The sequence below is a fragment of the Apteryx mantelli genome, chromosome 2 (assembly GCF_036417845.1).
Source record: "Apteryx mantelli isolate bAptMan1 chromosome 2, bAptMan1.hap1, whole genome shotgun sequence".
Taxonomy (NCBI): domain Eukaryota; kingdom Metazoa; phylum Chordata; class Aves; order Apterygiformes; family Apterygidae; genus Apteryx; species Apteryx mantelli.
The window spans coordinates 26181708-26208848 of NC_089979.1; the positions used below are offsets into that span (position 1 = coordinate 26181708).

A 27141-nucleotide genomic window follows, 5' to 3' on the forward strand; every position below is an offset into this window, starting at 1 on the left:
GCCAGAGAGCATCTGTTTGTTCTACTAGCATTTAGAAGTGGAAAATACAAGAACCCCTCTTTGAAAAGTAATGAAATACAAACCAGTACTCATCTTGGTCTGCTGCTGTCCAGGTAGACATGCATGGATAACATATCTTACTGTGAGTTGGTGGATCTTTTGATCCTCAATCAAGTATGGTCATTGAGGTCATTACAAACTATTTTTTGTACAAATTACTCCTCCATAAGCTTCAAGGTAAGGAAAAAATATTATGGTTATGAATACAGTTATTTATTATTTTCCCTGAAGAACCTAAAATGTATTTTTGAATGCTTACTTTGTCTTCGCGATATCCCTGTGATGGTTATCAGGATGAGGATGCATCAGGAAGAGTGTTGCCAGCAGGTCGAGGGAGGTGATTCTCCCCCTCTACTCAGCCCTGGTGAGGCCCCATCTGGAGTACTGCGTCCAGTTCTGGGCTCCCCAGTACAAGAGGGATGTGGCACTACTGGAGCAAGTCCAGCGAAGGGCTACAAAGATGATGAGGGGACTGGAGCATCTCTCTTATGAGGAAAGGCTGAGAGAGCTGGGCCTGTTTAGCCTAGAGAAGAGAAGCCTGAGAGGAGATCTTATCAATGTGTACAAGTATCTGAAGGGAGGGTGTCGAGCGGATGGGACCAGACTCTTTTCAGTGGTGCCAAGCGACAGGACGCAAGGCAACGGGCACAAACTGAAACACAGACAATTCCATCTGAACATGAGGAAAACCTTTTTCACTGTGAGGGTGACTGAGCACTGGAAGAGATTGCCCAGAGAGGTTGTGGAGTCTCCTTCTCTGGAGATATTCAAAACGCGCCTGGATGCAATCCTGTGCAATGTGCTCTAGGTGACCCTGCTTGAGCAGGGGGGTTGGACTAGATGATCTCCAGAGGTCCCTTCCAACCTCAGCGATTCTGTGATTCTGTGATTCTGTTATGGCTCCTGAGTCTCTAGGAGAGAAATGAGTTACGCTAGCTAACACAAGATGCTTACTTTTAAACTTCAAGGAAAGTTAAACATCTAAAGTCTTTTGTGGAGGATGTGGTCCAAAACCTTCTCCCATTCTTTGTCTTCTGCCAGTGTATCTCTCCCTATCTCCTACATACCTATTTCTCAGGTTGCGTAGGCCTGATTGTTTATTTCTATTTGCCCAGATGCACACTTCAGTAGGCTACAAGTTCATGCCTATCCGATAGAATTTGATATTCAGACACATAGCTAGTAAAAAAACAGCATAAGCTATTTCTTGAAAGAATCAAAGTAAAATTTGTCTTCCTTTCCATCCATCATTCTTTTCATATTCAGAAGTTCCTAACTGCAGCAATGAATGCAGTAGTCAGCAATTGGCTGTTGCAAATACTGAAATGTGTGAGTACAGTTAAAGTAGAAACCAAAAAATTGTCTCTGTTTTGGATCTCTGAGACCTCCCCTCTCCTCCTTTCTGGCATTCCATTATTTCTCCCATCTAAGCCCAAGCAATGAACAAAGCTTATAAAATTCTTCAATTTACTGCTGCTGTTGTACTTTATGTTGTTAGCCATTAAAATGCAGTAGATCCTGCACAAATTTTATGCTTGAAAAATTCTTTCTTTCCAAAAGAAACATGAAAAAATCTTCTTGTTAAAGTTGTGGAAGAACTGTGCTTAACAATTCAGCTGGTGGAGGCTAGATTCCCATGTACTGATAAAACTGTCATGCAAAGAATGACTTGTGACTGAAATAAGTGGCTGGAGCTTTTATTCATAACTATCTAGAGAGAGATCCTTTCTAAGCGCAATTTGCCTGCAGAGCCACTACCCGATGAATACAAACTGTCATTCACCTGAGAACAGTGTTGAGCGGAAACCTGCTTTAGGCAGATCTTTGTTTTCTTCCAAAAATTCAAGGCATAACCTGCTGCCTAATGTCTTCTGCTTTTATAATCCGGAGTCCAAAGCTTGCCTCTAGGTATTTGGCTCTGTCTAGGCTATCCAACCATTGACCTCAGCATTGTTCATCAGTCTGCAGATGATATTTTCCTTCTAGAGCTGGCTCTTGGACAATCACTTTGAGTAAACCCCACCAGCAGATGTGACACGTTCCATAAGGCTATCTCCAAGTTCTGAAAAATTGCAAAGGCAACCCACTAGCTTCCTGAATAATGATACTAATACTAGGAAGAAGGCAAAAGTTATTTCAACTTTGGCAGTTTGATCTTTTGCCACAAAAATTATTTTTGGAGCCCAACTAACGTAAAGATTAGATATTTCATAACAAGTAGAATGTTACTTATAATCAACCTGATAATGGGAAAGGCAGGGTGAAATATAGCTTGTGTCTGATCAGAGACCCAAACAAAATTAGCAAACATTTCAGTGAGTGAATAGAGCACTCACTAGTTACAGCAATTTAATCGTTAACTAAGAGGTCTCCGAGAGGGAGAAGGCATAGACAACTCATCTATGGCAGCCTGTTCCTTTCTAGCCTGTTTGAATCAAATTCTGTCCTGATTCAACACATTAGAGCTCAGGAAGTCTGGAAGAGTATTCTGATGAAGTATTTCTCTATGCTTGCTTTAGTCTTTATACTTTTTTCCCTAAGCGTCCACTTATGGCTGCGGTCAGAGACAGAATGGGAGTCAAGAAGGACCTTTGGTCTAACCCAGTAGGGCCGTTCTTATGTTCTCTTGTAGTAACTTTCTATTTACAGCGCTCTTGTCAACTTTTTGTTGTTGCTGTAACTCCACAGTAAGATAAAGAATGTGATCAGTAGGAGGTATGTGCAAAAGTGCAATTACAATTGCATCACACATAAAATTTGAAGGAATGATAGCTAATGGAGTTTATAGCATTCAGTCTTGTCTGTGGTAGTTAACAGACCAAGCTCTCTTGAGTGAAGTTTAATAAAACTTCAGTCAAGTCTATCTATGTACTACTTCTGTGGAGAAAGAAAAGAAATCAAATGATACAATATTTTTTGTTGAAAACAAATATAACTTTGCTTTCCATTTGTATTCTGTTTGAAAATAATAACAATCAGAAAACTGGTAAAACAAGTTCCAGATAATACTACTTAAGAAGACAGACAGCCAAAGAGTGAAGTGGCAGATGCACATGTTGCACAGATGTTCCGTTGACTGGTTAGCATCCTTATGGAAAGCTTGTGTAATTGGAGGTATTTTTAGTATATTGAAACTCTTGAGAAGTTGGCACCTTCATTTACAAGTTTCTTTTGAAGATGCTGTTATCTTTTGCCTTTTGATTCCTGAAGTCTAAGGTAATCAGTGCTAGAGAGCCAAAACAGTCTCCATTACTGTATTTTGTATAGGTCAGATAAACCTAGGTATGCCTTGATATTCAAAAGTGTGTTGGCACGTAAAAAAGGTAATGTTGTGTGAAGATACCTTCTTGAGGGGTTTGTAGATTCTTTTCATTATACATTTGAAATACATTTTTCAATGACTAGAAGCAAAGCAAACTTAGTGTATGGCAACAATGATGTCCCAGGAACAGCAGGTATTGAAATGAGAACTTCTCAGAGAATTTTCTTTCCCATAGTTTGCACAATTAGTGGTCAGATCTTGCATATCTGCTCAGTTTTGCTCTATGTTCACTTCAGGGAATGGAAGATCATTCAATGTGTAGTCCCATATCACTGATATACTGGGCTCTGAGATGCTTTCTCTTGGGTTAGCACTACAGTAACTAGAAAATCATGAATTTATTGCAGCTAGTTAATATATTTAATTTATTAATAAAGTTGTTAGCAAAGATCTCATTCACTGGGACATGTGGACTGCATTTTTGTGTGATTTTTTTCAAAATGGTGGTACTCAGCAAATGTAGCTTTTTCTCTTTTCATGATGGTAACCGTAAAAGCATGAAATATTATAAAACTTCTAGTTAGGTTACAAAGTGTAAAGTTTAAGATAACAGCCCTAAGAAATGAGATGAAGAAAAAGTAACAAAATGTGGATTATTTAGATTTGAAACAGCTTGATGGAAGTTCTCAAGCAGCTTGACAGGGGTTAGCTTAAATTTAGGCTTGATGAATCTCGCTATGTTTATTTTGTGGCTTAGGGAATAATGGAATATTCCCAGAGAACTGTTTTCTCAGCTGAGGAAAATTGCATAAAGTTGCAGCTCCTAAGCACACGCCACAACCTCAACTAGATCTCCAAAGTAGCTCTAATTTATGTCACTAGCGTAAGACATGTCTTGTGCTTCCATTCCTATATAGTGAGGCCACTTTATCTGCTTTATCTGCCCTAAAACCAAGTTATGGCACCTACCCCCCACATGAATTTGTAACAGAGGAGTATCACTTCCATAATCTAAAAGCTCACAAAGTTTTGATAAGGAGGAATGATATTTCATATCAATCTGCGTAGTGTTCTTAGGTTGTGAAAAAGGAAAATAAAGAACCAGGAAACGGAAGAAAATCTGTTTTATTCTAAATATATGTAATCTTTAGCTTCTGTCTTATAATTACTAGAAGACAATGAATGTTGAATGTTCCAGATTGATTCTTGCAACCAAAATGGCTGTATTGAAGAAATTTTTACTTATAATAGACTCAGTTCTGTAAATATAAAACTGAAATGAGCAAAAACAGGTTTTATGGTCTCTATTTGAGATACGAAGATAAGAAAATTTTTATTTTACAGGGAAGTATCTGTTTAATAGGGATTTTAACTGGTATTATTCAGAAAGATCAATAAAATTATGAAATAAGATAGGAATTAAGCTTATAAAGTTAAGAATTCATAATATAGTAAAACCACCGTGAAATTCTAGATTCAAAGTATATTTCTTTTCTGCTAGGAAGAAACCGTTTTTTTCTGCCAGTTTTTGATATCCACAAGCACACAGACTATGTGAAAAAAATGAGTAACTGTTTCCCATAACAGTTTAAACACTGTGAATGATTCAGGACTAGTTTCTCAGCCCATTTTCTTAATGTTTTTTGTGACTACTTAAATTAAGGTGGCAAGCTGTTCATGCTTATCAAGGTTTGACATAAAATATAGCCGACATGTTTAGGGGTGGGGGGTTTCCCCCAAAACAATCTGTAAATAAAACTGTGAATAATAGACATGTCCAAATCTTCACTGAATGGACTCTCCGAAGTACCCTCCTTCAACTTCAAAATACAGTTGCATTATTAATGAAAGGAAAAATACAAGTATTTCTTCAGAATACTGTAAAATTTCATATCAGTAGCTTTTAAAGGCTTCCTAATTCTTAAACTGTGATACAGTTGGGAAACTGGAACACAACTGATGGAAAAGTACCTCACAGAGAATGTTGTTATTTTCTGCAAAAATACATTATATCTGTCAAATAAAACATTTACAGTAAGAAACAAAACAAAAACAAACTGTTGATTATCGTCATTGTTCCCATTGATAGTAATTAATCCCCCAGGGTGGGGGAGCTTGTTTTTTTTTTCTTTCTTTCTTTCTTTTTTGGTATTTCTGTAAGTGTTTTAAGATGGAGCCTCATGGGCTAGAACAATTTTTACCTGAATGTTAAGTGCGAGTTTGGGCTCAGTCCAGCTTTTTTTCTTAGTCTACATTACTTGATTATCTGAAACAGACCTTCATGCCTCTGCGGTATGGATTACATTTCTTTTGTCTCATACTACGCTTAGTGAAGTAGTCTAAAAGAGATAAATGTTCTGTCCAACTTCTTTATTAAATAGCCTGCTTAGCAATATTTGAACATAACTTGTGCCTATTATTTTTATTATCAGTAATTTTAATATTATTGTGCTCTCTTATGAAAATAAAGATGTTTTTGATAACTAAATGGTATGTGAAGTTAGTTTAAAACTTTGCAGTTTCAGATCATTTAATGTACTAGCCAAAAAATCTGAAGTATTCATGATAATGATACTATTATGAAACAGGTCTGAAATTCTGCGTTCTTTAAACTATAGAACACTAGGCAAAACTCATATTGGTTAATTTTGCAAAAAAGGATTAGAAAACCAGAGAGTGTCTTATCAGATGAAAATTCTTATAGTTTTGCCATAAATCACAAATATAGTTGATTGTTGAAAAGTAGGTAGGACAAAATCGATAAAGACAACACAGTGGCTCAAAATCACTAGTAAAAGAAGAAATGTGAGAGAACATGTGCTTGGACTTTCTCACACTATGGACATTAAATGTGTCATAGTGATAATTTGCTTAATTGTCTGATGAAGAGACGAAAGTTTGAGTGTTAAGTCACACAACATGTGACTGATGACTCTTGAATTCTTTGATCTTTACTAATCTTCTCCTTTGAGTCATCTAAAGCTTGTAGACAGTAGAGTTTGACTCTATAGCAACATGACCTTGTGACAGCAAGTTAGTTTCTTCTCTGTATGGAACATCACCTGCTTGCCTGTGCAAAAAATTTGATTCTTGACAGTAATTATAAACATATGGATTCTGTATTCTCTTGATTTTAAACTGAAATAATATGTTTTTTTCTTAAAGAGAAAGGTGAGGAGTAAAAGGAGAAAGGGTAGATGAAGCAGGCAAGGAGTTAAGTGAAGTGATTGTCAGTGAGTAGTGAATAGTCCCAGATTTTGAACTTTCCTGTTCTCTTTGTGAGAAAGAGCCTCACTTTTTGTGGCATTCCTTCATGAGATACAGTCTTTTATCATGTACTTTAACCTCGTTTCGTAAGAAAAGAAAGCTAATATGATCATACTGTATGTCGGTTTTCCTCAAATAATATGTAATTTGATAGCGGAATAGAAGCCTCAATATTAAGTGAAGTTTTACCTGTTTTGTGAAAATCAGCAAAAGGATGGTGAGAAGCCAAAATTAAGTATTACCACTGGAGGAAAGCCATTATTCCATAGTTGGCACTAGAGGCTGTTTGGCCACTTGTGTGGCTTGTGTGTGAACTGGCTGGTCAACTGGGGATTAATATGCTGCTTAATCTCCCACTGATTTTCTTCAGGTCAGGATTTCGCTTTAGTACTGCCCTGCCTCTTGAGCAATATGCCATTATTTCTCAGAGTATATTCCCATTAATCATATTTGCTACCTTCCTACTTTTTCCGTTTTTCTGTCCAGCTGTAGGCTGTTTTCAAATTCAGGTAATGCTGCATCATCTCAGATTGCCTAATAAAATGTTACATCCTGAACTCAGGCCAGAGATTTTGGCAGGAAACAAATGTGGGTATTTTCTCAAAAACTGATTTGCCTGTTTTAGCAGAAATTCAAGAGCATTTCATACTGTTTAAAGAGTGACAAGAATAGTCACATGAATACGTTTTCTTTTTATTGGTATCATATTTAAACATAAGAGAGAATAGACTTGCATTTATATGAGATCAAATGGATGCAAAGATGTTCAGAAGGTCCAAGTTATTTAGCTGGATGTAATTAATGATATTTATTGTGTCCTCTCAAATGAATTTATATGACTCCAGATTGTAATAGTACCCTTGACTCTTACGAACAGTTGTATGCTGGGCAGGATTCATTATAGCCATCACATAGTTTAATGTTTTTTATATGTTTTTTTAAAAAATTATAAATTAAAAAAATTCCAGTCTATGATCAAAACCCTTTTAATCATTAGACCTTGTGGGAAAAAAAAGAGTGGTAGATGAATCAGTCTTATCTGAATCTTATGACAGTCTGTATTCTATAGCACCTTTGTAAGATGGTGTTTGTTTAATTATAAGATGAAATAAATATTACCTATTTCTATTCATGTTAAGGTCCTGAAGCCAGAAAATGTGAAAGGACTGTTCATCTTATACAAATATGTAATAACATGAAGATGTGCGTGAAATATGTGCAAATTTGAGGCAGACAAGGGCATAGAATTCATGGAAAAAATTTATACCATGTATAAATTCATTTTCTTAGTTTAGGTTGTTCCAGAGATTAATCTTACCTAGCTTGGTACCTGTCCTTTACCTTGCATGAGAGTTCTTCTGTTACAAGACAGCATAATTCTCAGAAACTTGAAATCCAAATATCTTTAGGTTAAAAAAAAAAATTGTTGGCCTCATGTTTTTAACCTTTTGGTGCCTGTGGCTTGCCATTTTGTACGATAAGGTGAAATTAATCTTTGATTTCTGAAGGAAAACATTTCTCTCTGATATAAAAAATATTACTTTGTATTTTTCTTCTTACGTATTCAGAATGAGGAAAATCCTGATGTCTTCATGTATTACTATCTTACACAAGCAGTAGCATTAGAATATATGCAGAAACCCTGCATGTCGCAGCCCTTGCTTCTCTTGATTTTTGTGCATGTAACTGAGAAGGGAGTAGATAGTGGGAAAAGAGCAGAAACAAGGACAAAATTTCAGCTTGTCTTTTTTTCTCCCTAATCCCAAAGCAGGAAAGAGAATTTCTTCCCATGTTTTTCTACAATTTGAGCACAACATCCATGAATTAACTGATCCTTACAAGACCCCTTTTCTTGTTAGGAAACATAACTATTTCTTTCCGACGAACAGGGGATCTAAGCACAAATAACAAGGTCACGAAAATCAGGGGAGCTGGATAAAGAACTTGACCTCATGAGTCCCAGTGTATTGCATCTTTTTCAAACCCTTGTACTAAAACACACCATGGTTAGGATTTGGCACAGTGTGCCTACAGTTGAGAAGATATGAAAAGTATGATAGTGTGCAAAGCAGTAGAATCTTATTCGTAGTGTAGGTGTTACATATATATGTATATATATTTGTGTGTGTGTGTGTATGTATACTATTCTAGCAATGCTGAAATTGTACCTCATACAGAGTACTCACATCTGAGTTAAAGGCACATGCTGAAGAAAAATTAATTTTGAAAAGATGTAAATACTGTTTTTGCTGTAGAAAGAGAGTTTCTGGCTCTGGTAAATCTGGAATGGGATTTATTTTCAACTGAGGAAATTATAATCAAGACTCTTCCCTTTCTTGGGAAAGCATAAAAGAGTTTCCCTCTCTCCACAGACAAAGCAGACGTAAGGTTTTTCCTTAGATTCTTGCTTTAAAATTTTTATTGAACAAAGTTGTCTTGATTTCTTTGATTCATTGACTTGTAAGTAGTTCAAATGAAGGCAAATAGATTTTTGCTTGTCCGTGTATATGTGGATATTATTTTGGTTTCTGTGGAGTCTTGCTTTTAATGCAATACCTAAAAATTTTTGGATGGCTGGATCTTTTGAAATATTAATAACATTAGATAGTGATCTATATAATTTTTACCATTGGGCTATTTTGTTCATAAAGTTTTAAATGTAGAGTAAGCTTGTAGCTTGATAGTGTCAGAGAGAATGCCAGAAGTGTAACTTCCTGAGAATGCCAGTAAAAACCCTGAGCTGGAAGAGCTGAATAATACTTGCATCATTTTCCTGGTAGTTTTACCGGTACTTGGAATCCCACATTGCCATTTGTCTGATGTTTTCCTGAAAAAAAAGTGATCTTTGGTTAGTTCAAGGACACTATCAAAATAAAGTCCTTGCCAGTATCTTGAGTCATCACCATACTGTGTTTCCATTGTTAGGCGGCTTTGTCTCATCATTTGATTTTTTTGCCAAAAACAGCAGAGAGGTATCTTTTTGAAGGGCTGTGCGCTTCACTTTTTTGATATTTCTTATAAGCAAGCATTTTCATTCCAGTCAAAACCTAGTTACAATTCTTGTATTGGGAAAACGGTTGTGAATGTTTTTTGTTACTAAGTAAGACTCTTCAAAGAAGAAATCTTTTTTTTTCCAACAGAGCACAAAAAGAGGTGAGGGACTGAAGTAAGGTCACCCTAAAATAGAAGTCTTAGGAGAAGGGATCCTATTTGTAGATATGAAGCCAAAGCGCAAGGGTTACTCAAAAGGACGTATGCATGTGCGCACACATAGTCAAAAAAAAAAAAGAAAATCTCTCATGAACAAACGCTTAGAGCTGTATGTTAATCAAGAATTCATAGAAATGCACAATTTATGCTTCAAAATGCAAGCAGATTTTTAAATTTTATTTTAAATTACTTTTAAGAATTTCATTCATCCCCCTGCAATGCTGCACAAAATGCATCCAAAGTCACGTCATGGAAATTTCTAGATGGCTGCATTCAAACCAGGTATTTTAAATAGGAGAATATAGTTTGAACTTTAAATTGCAAATGTGGTTTCCAAAAAGGAGGCAATGATTCTGTGTTACTAATGTTCTCACTCTGATCAGCAACATTCATTTGTGGTATTACGCTGGCAAGCTCTGAGATGTTTAGCACAACAGGGATTTGGGACTCATTACTCATTCATATCCAGAAAATATGCCCAGAAATTGTAGCTTTGTTAATTTGCATCTACTGCATGATTAAAATATATTCTGATTTTCTGAAAATATGTTTATTCTAGTTTATATACTCTGTGAACTTTAGAGAAAAAAGTTTATAAGGTCAAGTGACAAATGTGATAAGGAATATTAGTATTATACTGCTGCCTGTTTCCTGCAGAGTGAAATCAGCAGCAAATTCTACTGATTATTTGTTCTATAGTATTCAAAGAAAGAGATGCAGGAACGTGAGTAATTCTGATACTAGCAAAGGACTATTGTAAAAAATGCGTTAATGTATTTTTGAGCTATCGCTTGTAAGACAGTGATTACTTACCTGATTTGTTAATGCTGTTGAGTCCATTTGATCCATTGATTTTTGTGCTATGCTCTGCTTGCAGGAAAGTTCACTTGCCTCAATGATAGTTTTTACTTGTCTGAAACATGTGAATGTTGGTCCATTGCACTGGGCATTTGCTGAAGCACCAAAAGGGAAGTGACTATGGGACAAAGAATGTAATACTGTTCCTTGCTGAACACGCAGAGATCAGACTGCAAAGATAATAGCCTAACTGTATTTCATTTATTTCTATTACATTCAATATAATCTACCGTTCACTGCAAAAGCCTATATAGTAAAATTACATTGAACTGCATTTTAGCACAGTGAGCAATGAATCTTCAGCATAGTGTGCAGGCCTCCTCCTTTGCCCCCTTGACAGAGAAGACCTACAAAGTACTTGCACAGGTCCTGTGGCTCAGATAAGAATGATAAAATCCAGTACGATTTGTGTTCCCACTTAGGTAGTAAAGGTAGTTGTCACACTGACATGCTCTAGCATTGCCGAGCATTTCTGATAAGTATGGAGAAGATTAAAAAGCAAGGAATATTTCTATTTGTACATTTTTACAGCTAGCCTGACTCTTAATTAGTTAGTGGTTGCTACATCCAGTGGTGAAATCATAGATTATAATTGTGATAGACACTGATATGAGTCATGCATGTGATACTAATAACTTCTCCTGAATCAAAGTCAGGTTTGTAGCCATTTCAAATTACCTGACCTTATTTTAGCAGATAATTGGCTGTCAATATCTACCTAGAGAGGTTTTGTAAAGCTATTATTTTGTCAGTTGTTTATACTTAGTATATAACTCTGGTGTTTCTGCCATGCTAGTTAATGCTCAATAACCCTTTCATATACGCAACTTTTTTCTCAGTGCATGTTTGTAGCCAGTATATCCAACTCATTCCATTTCACTGACACTGTACCTTCTCCCCCAATTACCTGTGACTCATTAAGTGAATCAAGACTGAAAGCCTCCTCAGCAAACAAATATTTCCACTAATTTTAGTTATCTTCATCAAAGCATAGGAGTAATCCATCACTTAGTATTCTCAGAAATGAGCTGTGAAAACAATTTCATATTATTTGGAAGGTTGGTATAATAGAGAATTTATAAAACTAAAAATCTGTTAGTTTTAATGAGTAGGCATCTTCCCTACATATTTCATGAAACTCATTTGTCTGAAGAACAGTGAGTTAAAGCAATATTTTAGGAAGTCAAGCATCTTTTAGTTACATAACTATAGAGACAATTAACCTATTATTAGATATTATTATTAGATATTATTAATTAGGTATGTATGTTTGCACTAGTTTGCCTGTGTTCTTGCAGTCATTTGTATTTCTTTTTTGCTTTCCCACTAGAATGTGCAATCTGATCTCCAAACTTTTGTTGACACGGATCTGTCACTTTTGCAGCTTTTTGGACTTTGAAAACGCAGAGAGAATAAGTTATTTGCCAAACTCTCATTATCCTTCAGTAGGAGACGGGCTCTTAACTGTTCTACATGCTTTTGAAAATCTCCCACTGTTTCATAAAATTCATTCTATCTGGCAAAAAGCCATTTTTCCCAGATAAATGTATATTACACATTGAACATCTGTTTTTTTTACCCATTCTGTTTATTGGATCCTTGGTTTTTGTATAAAGCAATTTCTCAATACACTAGTCTGTGCTGGATGCCTCACTGAGTCTTTGTCAGGATTTGTCTGTGATGAAGGCTGTCACAGCAAATGGATTTATGCCAAGGATCAGTTTGGCCCAGCTGCTAAAATAATAAAAGTCAGAAAGTTCGCTTGGCTAAGTTGTGCATCCTGGATGTTTGAGCAAAGCTTCCTGAAATTCTGAACAAGCTGAACCTGAAGTCAGTAGCATGTTTCCCAGGTTCTCGTGTGCTACAGTCTGACAGGCCAGGAATTTTCCCATAGGTACTTCAAAATTAAAACAATAATTAAAAAAGAAAACCATAAATTTTTATACTATATATTTTATATATAATTATATATAGCTCTGTACATAATAATGATAATCACTATAAATATTTAAAGCTAGTTATTATTTGTTTAATAATTCAAGCAGCACATTGGTCCCTTCTGTTTGTTTTTTTGTTCCATTCATCAATTTTATGCTTAGCTTTTATTTCTCTGTAGATTAAAGATGTGAGTGCAAACCATTCATAGCTGCATCATACCTCTGCGTGTCCTGAAGATTTGGTATCTTAAGAAGGCTTTAGAGACAAACAGAAAATGTTAGGATATACTTCCTCAAAGACTGCTTTTGCAAAACTATTCTGTAACAGGACACTAACGGATACAAACATTTCAAATGACAGCTGTAAAAGTCACATTTTACCACATGTTGAATGGATCCGTTACATCTCTTGTTTGGGCCGTCTGGAGATTCCAGAAGATAAACCAGCCTGAGTTTGCTTTCGAAAGGTTATTTCTCCAACACTAGAAATGAAAACCAACAGTTTAAAAGTAGTCTGCAAAAAAAAGTATCTTACAGGGCCCAGATAGCTGAAGAATTGGAGGCTATTTGAAACACTAGCTTTAAGGCAGCATCTCACAATATTTTGAGAGCATTGGCCATGGACAGGCTGTTTTCATGCTGTGTCCATTCCCATTTACAGCAGGGCATGTTTTCTGTGTGGCTGCTGCAGCAGTTGCATGATTGAAAAATAATACTTCTGATATTATTTAAGATAATATTTTAATGAGATTCAATAGGTAGGAAAAAAGCAGACTTTTCGTAGTGAACCAATAGGAACATCATGGCCCAAAACTTGAAAAACACTATTTTTATGTATAAACCATATATATAAACAATATTAAATAATAATAATCTATCTTTTTGCATCTTGAATATAATGTGCCATAATAATGCCACATAATAGCAGGTAAAAGCCAAGAGTGTTTTCTGTTAAGATAAGAAATTTTCTTTGTATCTAGGCTCTCTTACTGTCTTTAATGTCATCATCGGCCCAAAGTTAGACTGCTTTAATGAAATCTTTGCGCCACAGTTAGAAGCTTTGAAAATGGTAGACTGGTGCAGGATGTGTTTCATAATAATCATCAACTGGTTTTCCAGTAAGGTCGAAAGTTTTGCTTGGACACACAAAGCTCAGCATAGTTTGAGTAATGGATATTTTAAAGCCAGCCCCCTACCACTGAGGTACTGATGCAGTTAGGAGACTTGATCAGTCCAAAGAGGCTGAAGATGCAGCTCTGTGTATACCCTGCTCCTGAAGCGGGCTGTTCCTGACCTTGTGTTCCTGCTCTAGTGCCACAATTCTTTTTTAAATTATTTTTAATCAAGTTCAGTGGGCACAAATTCAGGATGCAGTTCAGAGGCTGATTAAGCTAATCCAAATTAGGCTGCCACATTCTTTCCTTCTCTTTTTAATACTACAGTGAGCCAGCGTACTTGGACACACCAGGGAATATGAGTTAATGCAGTCTCATGAACGATGCAGATAGCTTGGTGTGATAAAGTTGTTTTCAATAAGAGCAAATCAACACTAAAACACCTTTTAGTTCAGTACATTTCTCAGCATGGAAATGTGACCCAAAACTGAGACTAATAAAACTGCGTTCCTATACTGAATTCTTAAAATTGAGATAATATCTCTGAAATGTTAGAAAATATCATGCAAAGTTGAGCTGAAATTTCAAATACATTTTGGGGGGCATGTTCAGTTGAAATACATAAACAGAACTGCACAGGAGAAAGCTTGTTTCTTGGCCTTAGCAAAAAAAATGTGCAAAAATGAACACTCATTTTGTCTAAAGTAAATATGTATATTTATTTTAATCCAGATGTTTTTCATATAAAAGCAAAGATATGAACTTAAAAATTCTGAAATTAAATATGAAAAAGTAACACAGAAAAACTAATACTTTTAGTAAAAAATTTAATGAAAAATTACTGTTGAACAAACACCTCTGCCAGCTTTTTGCTTGGTCTTTTTAAATAGAAAGTGTTTCTTTAAAAAAAAGAAGTGAAAATATTGAACACAGAAGACCTCATTGGCCTTTAATAGTATAGCATAACAAGCATACTGTCTGTATTAAGATTCAAGAACTAATTCTGCTGAGTTAGAAAGAATTTAGCATTTAAATATAACCATATTACAACTGGAATATTTAACACGGCTTTGATTTATGAATATTTGGACCAGTGTTTAACAGAAAGTAGCCTCTTACTCTAATACTGAAGTGTTGGAAGAATGTTGCACAAAGAAGCTGAATTTGTATTACTTCTTGCCATCACTTCTTTCACATAATTGCTGCAGTATTGTGAAAACTACAATTGAATCCCTGTTGGGAGTAGTTCTGTACTTCTGTGAATCATATACATGATTACACTTAATAAAATTAGCATCATTTGTTTCGCAGCAAATTCTGATTAAAAAGAAAATTTCCTAATAAAAAAATACATTTGACTTTTATATGAAATAAACTATTTCAAACATTTGTGATATTTTTATTGCCCCATTTTAATTTGATTTGATAGTTCCCTTTTTGAAGGAAGCTTTCAATTCATATAATGCATATCCTCATTCTACAGCTGGATTGATATAAGTACATTTGAGTCTTTGTCAAGATCAAATTACAGGATTGAAGTTTTAATTTAAAACTTGAGAAAAACTTCTTTATGAATTAGACTGGAAGACATCATTTGCTAGTCTAAAATGCTTCTATGTGTGTGTTTATATTTTCCAGGTGAGGTTAGTATGTCAATTTAGAAAATAATTTCCTTAATTGTCAGAATTATAATCAGTCATATAATCCATATGCAAAGGAAAATAAATTTGTTTTAATTGAGGTGTTCCATAGAGCAATGTAGTAAACTTTGGTTAACAAAAGAAAATTAGATCTTGAGAAAACAATGACAGATGTCAAATAAATTTTATACTCTCGGAGGTGCTTTGGTGAAATAGATGAAATACTTAGAATACTTAGAAAGCCAGGAGGAAATCACAAAGTTTCTCTTTGTAATTTCAGTTGGAGGGCAATACAAGAAAACCAGAACTTATTCTTTTTCTGTAGCTAACTTTGTATGCTAGGCAAAATTTTTATTTCCATGAAAATACTACTGCTTTTTAGCAAGAGAATTAAAATCAGGTCACGTATCACAGTGATGTACCAGACGCAATTGGCACTTTGATTCTATGGTTTCACACTTGTGGTTCTTTCCATAATTTCTGTAATGTGAGGAATGATCTCATGATTGGCTGAAGGTTTTTGATCAGAGTTAAGGAACAGTTATGTTGGAGGTTGGAAATTTTACTTCAATAGTGCCATTATATAACAATAATTAATATGAGAAAGTGGGAAAATTATGCAGAGGTAGATGTTTTGGACCTGCGTGATTGTACTTGCAGAGACTGTGCTGCGTACAGTGATTCTACCAAGTAGAGAACTAGTCTGTAAAGTGCAGAAAAGTACCAGTAAAAGAAAATAACACTGAAACTGATAGAAATATTTATAGCAAAACTTTGTACATGCTTACATTTGTAACTGTTGAAAACTCTTGAGGGATTAAGAAAGTTAAAACATAACTAGAAATGTTGCCAATTGTTGTAAAATACCTTCTTTTGGTTTAGAAAATGTATTAATTATTGGCCTAACTATTAGTTTCAGTGTTTACCTTGGTAGTTTTACCACCTAAATACCTTTCTCAAAAACGGAAAATAAATGAATAGAGTTGCCTGGCTAAGACTGCACTGACCATAGGTGGGACTACTGGCCCAATTTTGAAAGGCGATTGAGTTTATTTACCCTGATTTTATGAAGTACTTCTTAGTGTGTGTTCTACAAGACACGATATTTCCATGCCCTTTCACTAGATAGATATATGTCATATGCCTTATTGAACTTGAGGGGTTAAGCTAGGAAAGTTACCTATCTCAACACATGAAAAGAAAGAATTAGCCACAGTTCCCTAGCTACTAGTGTAGCTTTCAACACCTTTTCTATGGTGTCTAGTATTGATAGGATATATAACTGTGAAAGGTTGAGAAAATGCACTGAAGTGATCTAAGAAGTAAACTATCAACTTGACATGTTTTTTCTAGCAATTGAAAACCTTTCCATATTGCAACTCATTCTGACAGTGAAACTGTAGCATTCCTCTGATTTAAGTACCATCTGGTTATGCTCAAAGCTTTAAAGCTATTATCTCAGCATAAAATTTCAGCGTCCTATACTTTTTTCTTCGCCAAACTATCCATTTTTAAGCCACAAATATTTTTCCAGTGCTTTCAGATTTTATCTAAAAGTATATTTTAACAGTATTTAAATAGTTCTTAAACAATAACAATTTATCTTGATAGATGACATGCTGTGTTTTTTCATTTTATTTTAATTAGCCATTGTGGAACCAAATTCCCTTTTGTTTTATTCCTTTGAATACTGTTTAATTACAGTTATCATGCCAAATATCTTAAAGGTTATTTTACCAATACAGTTTCATTTAACATAAGCCATGTGGAATCAATAGTCCTGTTTCCTAAAGTGAATGCTTGGAAAATCTTACATTCATATGTTAAGAGTACACATCCTTTCCTCATTAGTTGGAAAGTACAGGGATTTTGGCACAGGTTCTGTGTGGAAGCATTGTGCAGCTTTTATATGGATTTTGTTTTTAGCCTTTGATGACACTGTTTAGAATAGGAAGTATCTAATAAGTAAAGCATTTTGTCTAATGTGCTGCCAGTGTGTTTAATATATGCCTGGAGGTCTGAAACATTATCTTCTCCACTACAGTAATATGCATTTAATTCTCTGAAAGCAGAAGGTCGAACTTTTAAAAGGGACTCAAAGTACATTTTCAACTAAAATAATTTAAAACATATGGGATAGGGGACCAGAGTAATGTACAGTTGGTTTTTATGGTTTAATCATGATCATGTTAATGCACACCAGTAGCTAATTAAAGAAAACTTTTATTGTTCATTTTAAATGGGTTATGTAAAGAGTAAGAGAATTGATATAATACAGCCCAATGATAAATGTTACCATTACATTTGCTAACAGCAAGCTGATATTGCTGTTCTTGACATCTTTAAAGTATTGGCCCATTTATTCCGTAATAAAACAAAAAATCTTTTTAGAGTTATTATCCTAAGAGCCATTCCCTCTCATCTCCTTATCCCATTAGAGGAATACCTAAATGATGTCCAAGTTTATTATTAGGCATATTTTCAAGTTGACTGTGAATCTTACTTGGAACCTTTGAGGCTTGCTGAGCTGAAATTGAGGCAAAAAGTTTCAGTGGTATTTCTGCACCTTTGTTGTGTACCCGGTAATATTATAAAGAAAAGTCTTGCAAATCATGACGCATTTGCTCCAACCTTTGTAATATATATAGTAAGAGAGTACGTAAAGCAAAATTTCAGTGTGGAACAGGGTGGCATGGAAATATGTAGTTGGATATGGTGCCTTTCACCTTTTGGGCACTGGTTCATATTCCATGCTGCTTAGTGCTGAGCAGAAATTACCGTCTGACTGCTGTGCAGTGACCTATGTGAATTGATTTGGGGGTCTCAGTAATGTTTCTGTTAGTTGAATATGTCCACATAACAGGAAACTCAACAGTTGGGACCAATTATCACCCTTTCAGTAGTCTTAGCAGAGAAACTAAAGTCTGAATGGGGTTGGAAGCAGAGCTACTTTCCCACTTTCCTGTAGGTGCTTCACACAAACCAGAACATTTAATAAATATTTAATTATAAAAAGAGGCAGAAGAAAAGAATTAGGCTTTAACTCAGATCTATCTAGGTCTGAAAAGAGATGATGCATTTGCAAACCAAAAGTACTGTATTTTCCCCCTTTATTCAGTTGTACACATGCAGTACTTTTCTCTTTGGAAGATTATGGTGCAGTGAAGGACACTGTTTTCGATCCCTGTGGCCAGGTCGGGCACACCCTAAGTGTCCAGTAGCTGTAGAAATTGCTGCTGCCTACAGCAGAACAAGAGAATGCCACGTGCTACTGTAAGAGTCCAGCCACTGCAGTACCCTGCTCTCTAAAAAAGATTTTTCATAGAACTGAATTAAAGGCTATGGAGCAATTAAAAACTGCTGGTTTTAGCAGCATATGCCCTCTACTTCGTTTCAGGCAGCATTTCCATCAAATGATATGGCAAGATTTTTTTCACTGCTCTGCTTTCTGTCTTCTGCTTGCTCTGAATACATAAGCAGTAAAATCACCCTTAGCATTTTGACAGCATCATCAGTGCATGATATGGGCAAAGTACTATAGAGTTTACCAGACAAAGAGACTGAGGTGTAAATAGTCTAAATTTGCTAGGATATCAGGAGGAGTCAGGATTTCTTGGCTCACAATGTAGTAATTCATTAAAGCGGCCTCTAGTTAAGTTATTTTTACAGAGGCTGCTTTAAAAGTGGTATCACATTTACAAGTCAGTGATACGAGTCTGTCATAGAAATCAGCCACAAGGAATTTTATTGGTTATTTGAAAAATATGTACATGAGTGAATCTGAAAAGATTGTAACCAGAGCTGGCAAAAACCTTTTCAAAGACAATCTCAGCTGGTTAATGGTTCTGTTTTAGGATTTCCTCTGTAATACTTTTCCCTAGTATGTTCATTCTTTAAAAAAAAAGGGGGGGGAGGGGTTTCTCCCTTTATTTTAGAAAGTACAACATAAAGGAACCTCAATGATTAAGAAAAAAAGGGGGGGGGGAATTAACCAGTTAACCTCCCCAATAATCAAATTCTACAATATGTATATTACTGTATAAAGATCAAAGTTGAAAGAAATCCAGTAGTTCACTGCCCTTCATTCCTATAGCTGAATTTCTGAAAGATTTTTCAAGTACTTGTAATTCACCGTTATTTTTTCAAATGGAAGTTAAGGTATGTTTTGCACTAGTTTATATGTGCCTTTTCAAAGATTCATTAGGATGAAGATAAAAGGAAATTATTAAAGTAGATCCTAGGATGAAGAAATGAAATCACTGAGTAAAGGTGCAGCAGCAGCCAAAAAAAGCAACAAAATGTTGGACAGCATCAGGGTGGAAATTGAGAACAAGACACAAGGCATTATTTTGCTGCTATATAAAACCCTAGTGATGCCACTTCTTGAATACTGTGTAGAGTACCCAAAAAGGGCATAGTTGAGTTACAGAAGGCACAGAGAAGTAAGACTAAAATGATTAGAGATGCAGGAGCAGTTGCCTTGTGAGGAGAGACTAAAAAGGCTGGGACTCTCCAGTCTGGAGAGGAGAAGCCTGAGGGGGGATATGATGAAGGTTTATAAAGTCATGAACAAGAGCTCTAGAAATGGGTGCTAAAAGGACTACACAGGCATGTTCCCACTAACATCCCAAATGCAACGGCTATGGGTGCCTGCTGGGGAGTGCAAGGGGAATGGATTGCAGAAAGCAGCCAGGGCATGCGCTCTCTCTCTCTCTGTGAGTATCCTCCTGGTGCTGCTGCAAACCACACGCTAGGCTGGAGGAGTCACTGATCTGGCTGAGGAGGACAACGTACTAAGTGGAGCAGAAGGAGGGCTACTGGGTAGCACAGGCAGTGGTGCCAGTTACCCTGTGGAAGCTAGGCAGGGTGCATACATGACTCTGACTTCCCTATAAATCAAGGGATTTGGTGCTACCTTATTGTTATTGTATTTATGCATTTTTTTTAAGTATTTTAGCAGACATGCTCCTCACCTTGTCCGCAAGCTTCTTGTGGACTTTCTGCTTATTTCAGGAGCTGTATTTAGAAGCGTTTCCTTCCTGAAGCACCTGCTTGTCTTGGATATCTCTGTCTCTGACTTGGTTCTGTGCTGTCCCTGAACTGAGCCTTGCACCATCATTTTGTATCATTGTTGCCCTTCCTATGATAGGAGCAAAGTTCTTTTTACTGCTTGTTATGTGGTATCAGTTTTCTTTTTGAAATATTTCTATATGCAGTGATTTCTCATGCAAAACCCTGTGAATGTCACAGCCAAGGTCATATAGCCTTGGTGAGCTAAGGGCTCTTACCCCATCGCAGAGGCAGTCTTTATATATTGCTGACTTTTACTTCAACTTTAGTGTTTTATATAACGCAGCTGTCATTTCTATGACTCTAAGAAAAATATTCTTTCTACAACATAATATTTATACATTTCAGCTTACAATTTCCCTTTAGTCTTTTTATGATTTTGCAGTAGATTAATAATGCATTCTATTTCGTGTAATCATCATAAAATATTTTAGTGCCCAAGAGGACTTTTTTTGAGCATCAATGCTCAAAACTAGAAAATGATTCTGATTAGGCTTTTTATTTAAAATATATTACTTAAAAGAGATATTATTGTATTTTAAACCATAAATTTCTTGTAGATTCTTTAGAGTATAAAGAATGAGTTAAAAAAAAATTGTTTAAGCCTAGAAATCATTATTCCTTTTTTTCCCTTCGCATGTCCTTTTGGCACTTCATCTGTTGTGTGTCATCATTTCATTGGAACAGACACCTGCTGTCTTTTCATGAGTGATTACTGTGTTAGTTAACTTGGCAGATTTTTTAATAATTCTCTTTTTTGACATCATGTTTTTATAGTGATTGTTTGTTGCCACTGAAATGGAAACAGTTGGGATATGGATATTTTAAGTTAATACAATATTTTTCTTCACAGGTTTCCAAGCAAGAGCAGAAAAAAATGGATGTGTCTGATGGAGGAACGGTTGAAACTTCTTCACGTTATAGTGGAGTGCAGGACAGTGGAATTGGCAGTGACAGTGTTAAGATCAGAATAGTTCAGATAGAGCAGCACAGTGGTGCCAGCCAACACCGCATAGCCCGGCCTTCCCGTCAGTCTTCCATTGTGAAGAATCTGAATTTCATCCCTTTTGACATTTTTGTCACAGCAAGTCGGATCTCCCTGATGACGTACTCATGTACTGCTTTGCCTAAATCAAAATCCCTGCAAGACCAGAAAGATGGCGAGAAAATAAGCAAAAGCTCCTTGAACCTTCCAGAAGTGGCTTCAGGGAGCAGTCATGATACCAAGAAGCCCAGTCAGGCAGGCATTTCCTCTGTCACGGCAGATGATCTTTTGAACAGTAACGCTCCCCTGGCTGGGAGAAAACCAGGTCTGTTGTCACTGGAAAGTCTGCATGCTTCCACGAGGTCGTCCGCCCGGCAAGCCCTTGGCATAACGATCGTCCGGCAGCCTGGCCGCCGGGGCACCGGCGACGTGGAGCTGCAGCCCTTTCTCTACCTGGTCATCTCACAGCCTTCTGTGCTCCTCAGCTGCCACCACCGGAAGCAAAAGGTAGAAATATCCGTGTTTGATGCTGGGCTTAAAGGAGTAGCCTCGGACTACAAGTGTACAGGTAAGATCGTTTAAAGTTCATTCCTGGTAATAACTGCCAAAATAATTGGACTTCTCAAGGTTCCTGGAGTGGGGAAAGAGAACACAGCTGATAGACTACTCAGGCATCTTTAAAAATAAATCAGTAAATACATGTATTTATAGGATTATACACTACAGCTGAATCAAGTTAAGTGTGTAAAATGTTTGAAATGAATTAAGATCTACCCTTTTAGCAAGCAGTTCTTCCTGTTCCTCAATATTTCTTTCTCAGCCTGAGATTGCAATATGGATTGTTGCATTACTTTAACTTTTCAATGTTATCTGAGGAAGTAAGAATTTGTAAGTCAAGCTGATTTCATAAAAAGCATTTTTATGACTGAGAATTACAGTATTTTCTCATATTAGCCTACTGATAAAATTTACAGCAAAAACATTGTGAAACCACCTGGTGTTTTGATCATAAACTGTAAGAAAATTATAGTGATCTTCCACATGGCATCTAATGATGCCATGTATTTTTAGCTTTCATTCAGCTGAATAGTAGAGCTTTATAAGAATTTCCTTCTCTTAATGAATGTGTCCAATTGTTAGGGTTTTTTGTTTGTTTGTTTGTTTGTTTTGTTGGGGTTTTTTTTGCATTTCATATATAAAGTTTATAATAAGGAGTAACTGCTGAAGGGGAAAAAAATCATTCTGAAAATTTCTTTTTCTGTCTTACCTGCCCTGCTGAAGAGAGAAGTCAAAGGGTTGCAATTCTTTTGTCTGCCTGTCAGCACTGGGTGTAAGACTTTAATGAGATATATCGTTATCCTGCAGGGTGTCACTAGAAAAATGTGTAGATGAGGATGCAGAGAACTGCTGAATAAGCAGCCAGAAAAGTATGTTCTGTTAAGTTCTTCACTGAATGAGAGCTGTAGCTGAAAAACATCGCTAGTTTTTCTCTTGCCGACTTTCTTACGACACATGAGTTATGGAAAGAAGAATACTTTTATCCAGCTATACTGAATCTTTGCTGAGCGAGATTGTTGGTATTAAAATACTGTGTTTATACAAAAGACTAACAAATGTTATTTTTAATGAATCTAAACTTTTTTTGGAAGTCTTAATTATAGTGAAACTTCTTAAGAGAGATTAAACAGAAAGAGGAAGAGTGGACAGCTGAAGCTAAGATGCATAAAATGGGGAGAAGATTCCTTCTCTGCCTTTTTTTTTTCTTTTTTTTTCTTTTTTGTCATTCTTCCATTTTCATCTTTCCCTACTGGTGCTCCCATCTCAGAAGAAACATAGCTGCCTCATAAATTTGATTAATTTCTTATTGGTCATTGTAGCAATTAACAAACATGATAGTTTACAATCTTTTTACTTCTGCCATTTTTGAAATACGTAATTATGAATATATGCCTGTGTACAGTTTGTGACTCTAAGCAATAAATAATATTGCATCAATAGAGCTTCACAAATAAATATCGTGTCAATAGTTCATTAGTTTTGTTGTAGACAGAAGTATAATAAGAAAAAGGAATGATTTTTATTATCTAGGTGATAAATTCCATGTAACCATATGATCTGAGACAACACAGGATATATGGGATAAAAGGTTTTATATTTTATCAGGTTATAAAATAAGATTATTTTCCATCTCTCTATATTAAATCTTACCAGTGCATTCTCTGGTTGAGAATATGCTCCCAGGCACATTTTGAACCACTGTTGTTGATTTGATTGAGTATTGTCCCTCGCTGATAAGGACAAAGAAAAGCTTGAAGGAAAACATAGGAATAGTTGTAAGTTAGGGGTCACAACTTCATTAAGTTAGTGTTTTGGAAAGATACTGTTGAACTTCTTCCCATCTCATGTCTGAGGAATTCAGGTGTGTCCTTGTGCAAGCTGCCACCACATTACCAATAAACTGGGCAAAATTCTCAGTTCTGCTCCTACAATTAACTTCCTAATCCTTCCAGCATCCTAATATCTGTGGGTGCAAGGGGCTTTATTCTAGAAAAATAGGCTCTGGCCACAACCTGTAATTAAATCTTCCTACAAATTCAAAGTGGATCCGAGAGCACAGAAGCATGACAAGAGGTTTGAATGATGAAGATGGTAGGAGCACATGGCCTGAGAGCTCCTAGCTCCCCACCGTTGTTCAGTGAGACCTGCAGAGGTCTTGCAGGGGGACCAAGGGTTAGCCCCGCATGGGTGTTCCCTCTTTCTTTGTTTTTTTTGTCTCCATGGCAGGCAAATGTGCCTTTCCTTCCCATAAAACAGGGTGGAGGCAGGAGTCACACATTATGGGATGGCAGAACTTCTGGCCCCCTCTTGCTGCCTTTGTGGGCAGTAATAAATACCTCAGTCACATTTGTCAGATGGTCTCCTGTGCTGTGTGCCTGAGGCTTAGGGCTCTTTTCAAAAAAATTTGAGGTGCCAAAGTTCTAGCGCCTAAAAGTACCATCATAAGTATATTTAAAAAGTTAATAAAACTAGTCCACGCTTAAAGTCGCATGCTAATTCACACAAAAAAATAGGTAATATAAAGTTTTTATTGCCTCTTGTTTGGGAAAACCTGCTGTGCTTGTAATTGCATCATTCAGGATTAATGTTGTCATACCACCGTAGTAACATGTTACTTTTGGAAATTTCTATTTTTAATCTCTGCCACATGTATTGGAGGAAAAACTGCCACTAACTGTAATATTTTATATATATATATATATGTATGTGTGTGTGTGTGTGTGTGTATTTATATAACAATATATTACATAATATACCATCAGGAGCTTTGCCCTGCATTTGCTAAGTTGCTGTAGTCAATTTGGTCAGTCAGGCCAATTTTGCATGATATTATGACTGTTCACTGACAGTTTTATCTGAAAGAAATATATCATCCAAATGAAGAATGATAAAAAGTTTATTTAAAGAAGTAAGTTAGCTTCTCTCCCTCTCTACAATAGCTTTGTACTAAAGTCCTATATTTCTCTGTATATCAAGGACTGTACAGTGGGAAGGGGGCAGAAATGGTGTTTAATTTACAGGGAACATTGCAACAGAATATTTCCTGTTAGACTCTCTAGAAGAGACTGCTCTTGCATCTGTATAGAGTATATATGCAACTCACTGTTATCTCAGGTAGCGTGGGAGAAGTACTCAAGGTAAACAGACATATAAGATGTATTTAAACTAGGTTGTAAGAACTTATGGAGTATATTCACTTTTGAAAAACATTTAAACAGTGGAACTGAGCAATCAGGCCTGATGAAAACATTGTGTGTGTTATACCATATGGTGGAGATGGGCAACACCACAGCTTCAGCTCTTGAGGTCAGGGCTGTAACATGGCAAATTTCATCACAACCTGAAAAATTTAGCCTTGTCTGGGAGCGAGAGAGAAATGCATGATGCTTTCATTACTTACAGTAATATGGTTAAGCTTGTAGAGTTAAGCTCTATATGAACTATGTAGCTTAGACCCAGAATATGCTAATAAGAACTCTGCCATTTCAAATCATCATTTTATATATATACACACCCTATATGCTACATACGAATATTTTAGGAATGTTTTAAAGCATTTGGAAAAATTGTTTGGAATGTTGTGTAAAACTAAAGATTTGACTACTGTTAGTCCAACTGCAGTGGACTCAGGTGTTACGAAATACAGTGCTATAATCTCTTAGAGCTTTTCTGGAAGAAAAAGAAAACTACAGTTTTAAAACAATTCTTTCAAGTCTTGAAAGTACAAGATTCTATTGTGAAGTTAAAAGTGTCTTATTTTTTGATGTCAGATAGCTCCAAAGAAAACTTTAGGGTAAAGAAAAGCTAATAGTAGTTTAGACCTAGTTTTGTTTTCCATGTTCACCTCACATGAGTGTATTTTTGAGAAATATATTGTTCAGTTGTAAAATCAACAAAGAAATACATCATTTGCAGATTAATTTATAAACAAATAGTTATTCATGATTTCAGAATTGTGTATTTTCCTAAGAAAGAAACTAAATATTGTGTCCAGAAAACAGCAGAGATTTTCAAAAACACAATATTTGTCATGTAGTTCCACAATTTACTGCATGGGTTATGCTTCTGCATATGTGATAAATATGTAATAACACACACACACACACACATCACTGTGTAGAAATGTATCAAAATAAGTAAGTGGTCTTAACTGAAGAGGATAATGGAAGGTTTCCATGATTAATTGCACAGTGATTTTCAGATTTTTAACACATACATTTGGAGTTGAGGTTAATCACACAGTTCATAAAATTGTGTTATAAACAATTCATGAATATTCTCACAATATATGTTTTGTGAATGTTTTTTGAAAAAAATAGAAATAATACTTCTTTCATCCCTATTATCTTTGTGATAAAATGTGGAATAAGCTGAAGATTTCCATGTGTATATTTATCATGCATACTGTTAAAGTACCATAGTAACAGATAGTATTCCAGCTGCCTTGAAACCCTTTCTTGTACTCCAGAAGTTAAAGGTTTTTCTAACAGGTAGTTTGCTGAGAGTTTGTTTTTGTTATATGAACTTTTAATAAAATAGGGAATTTATCCTGTAAAGCTGCACCAGCCTGAATCCTAAGGAGAAAAAAAGTTGATCCTGCGCTAGTGACAAAACTAAGCTTACTGCCTTATGATAGCTTACTACTTTCAACACGTGCAGTAATTAAGATTTTAATACAGTTATGAAGCTACATACATTTTAATTCGGATAACGATTTGGTTCTTATTTTTGGATGATTTCAAGTTAATAGAACATAAAGTTCAGGATCTTGCTCATTAAGCTGTCACTCATTTCTAGAGAGTGTATTGTGTTGGGGCTAAAGCACCAAACTCTGCGTCTGAAGCGCTTGGCTCCTCTGTTCACTAGCCATGTTATTTCTTGCTTACTTTCTGAAAGATGAAAGAAATAGAACTTAAGAAGAAAATAGGAGGAAATGGACTGTTTGAGAGTTAAATATTGTCAGTGTGTTAATTAGCAATTAGCAGTAGCACACTTCCAGCAGGCCAGTGTCTCTGTATGGGAACACTTGCCTGTCTTGGAGCCAAAGACTAGTGGCTGTGCTCTCAATTTCCTCAGTCTTTCTTTCAAACCAGGTCCACTGGCAAGTCAGTTTGTAGGAGGAGGAAACTTATTAGAATATTATAATGTAAGCTGAATTTTATTATGGTTGTGCTAGACT

General features: G+C 35.8%; 1 protein-coding gene across 1 annotated transcript in view; it reads left to right on the plus strand.

Annotated features, from left to right (window-relative positions):
* The window catches only part of VPS13B (vacuolar protein sorting 13 homolog B), a 489316-nt gene that overhangs the window by 346849 nt on the left and 115326 nt on the right, over positions 1 to 27141 (plus strand). Inside the window, exon 34 of the mRNA XM_067290363.1 lies at positions 21273 to 21972. Within this exon, the coding sequence (XP_067146464.1) occupies positions 21273 to 21972 (700 nt within the window). The remainder of the gene's footprint in view (positions 1 to 21272; positions 21973 to 27141) is intronic.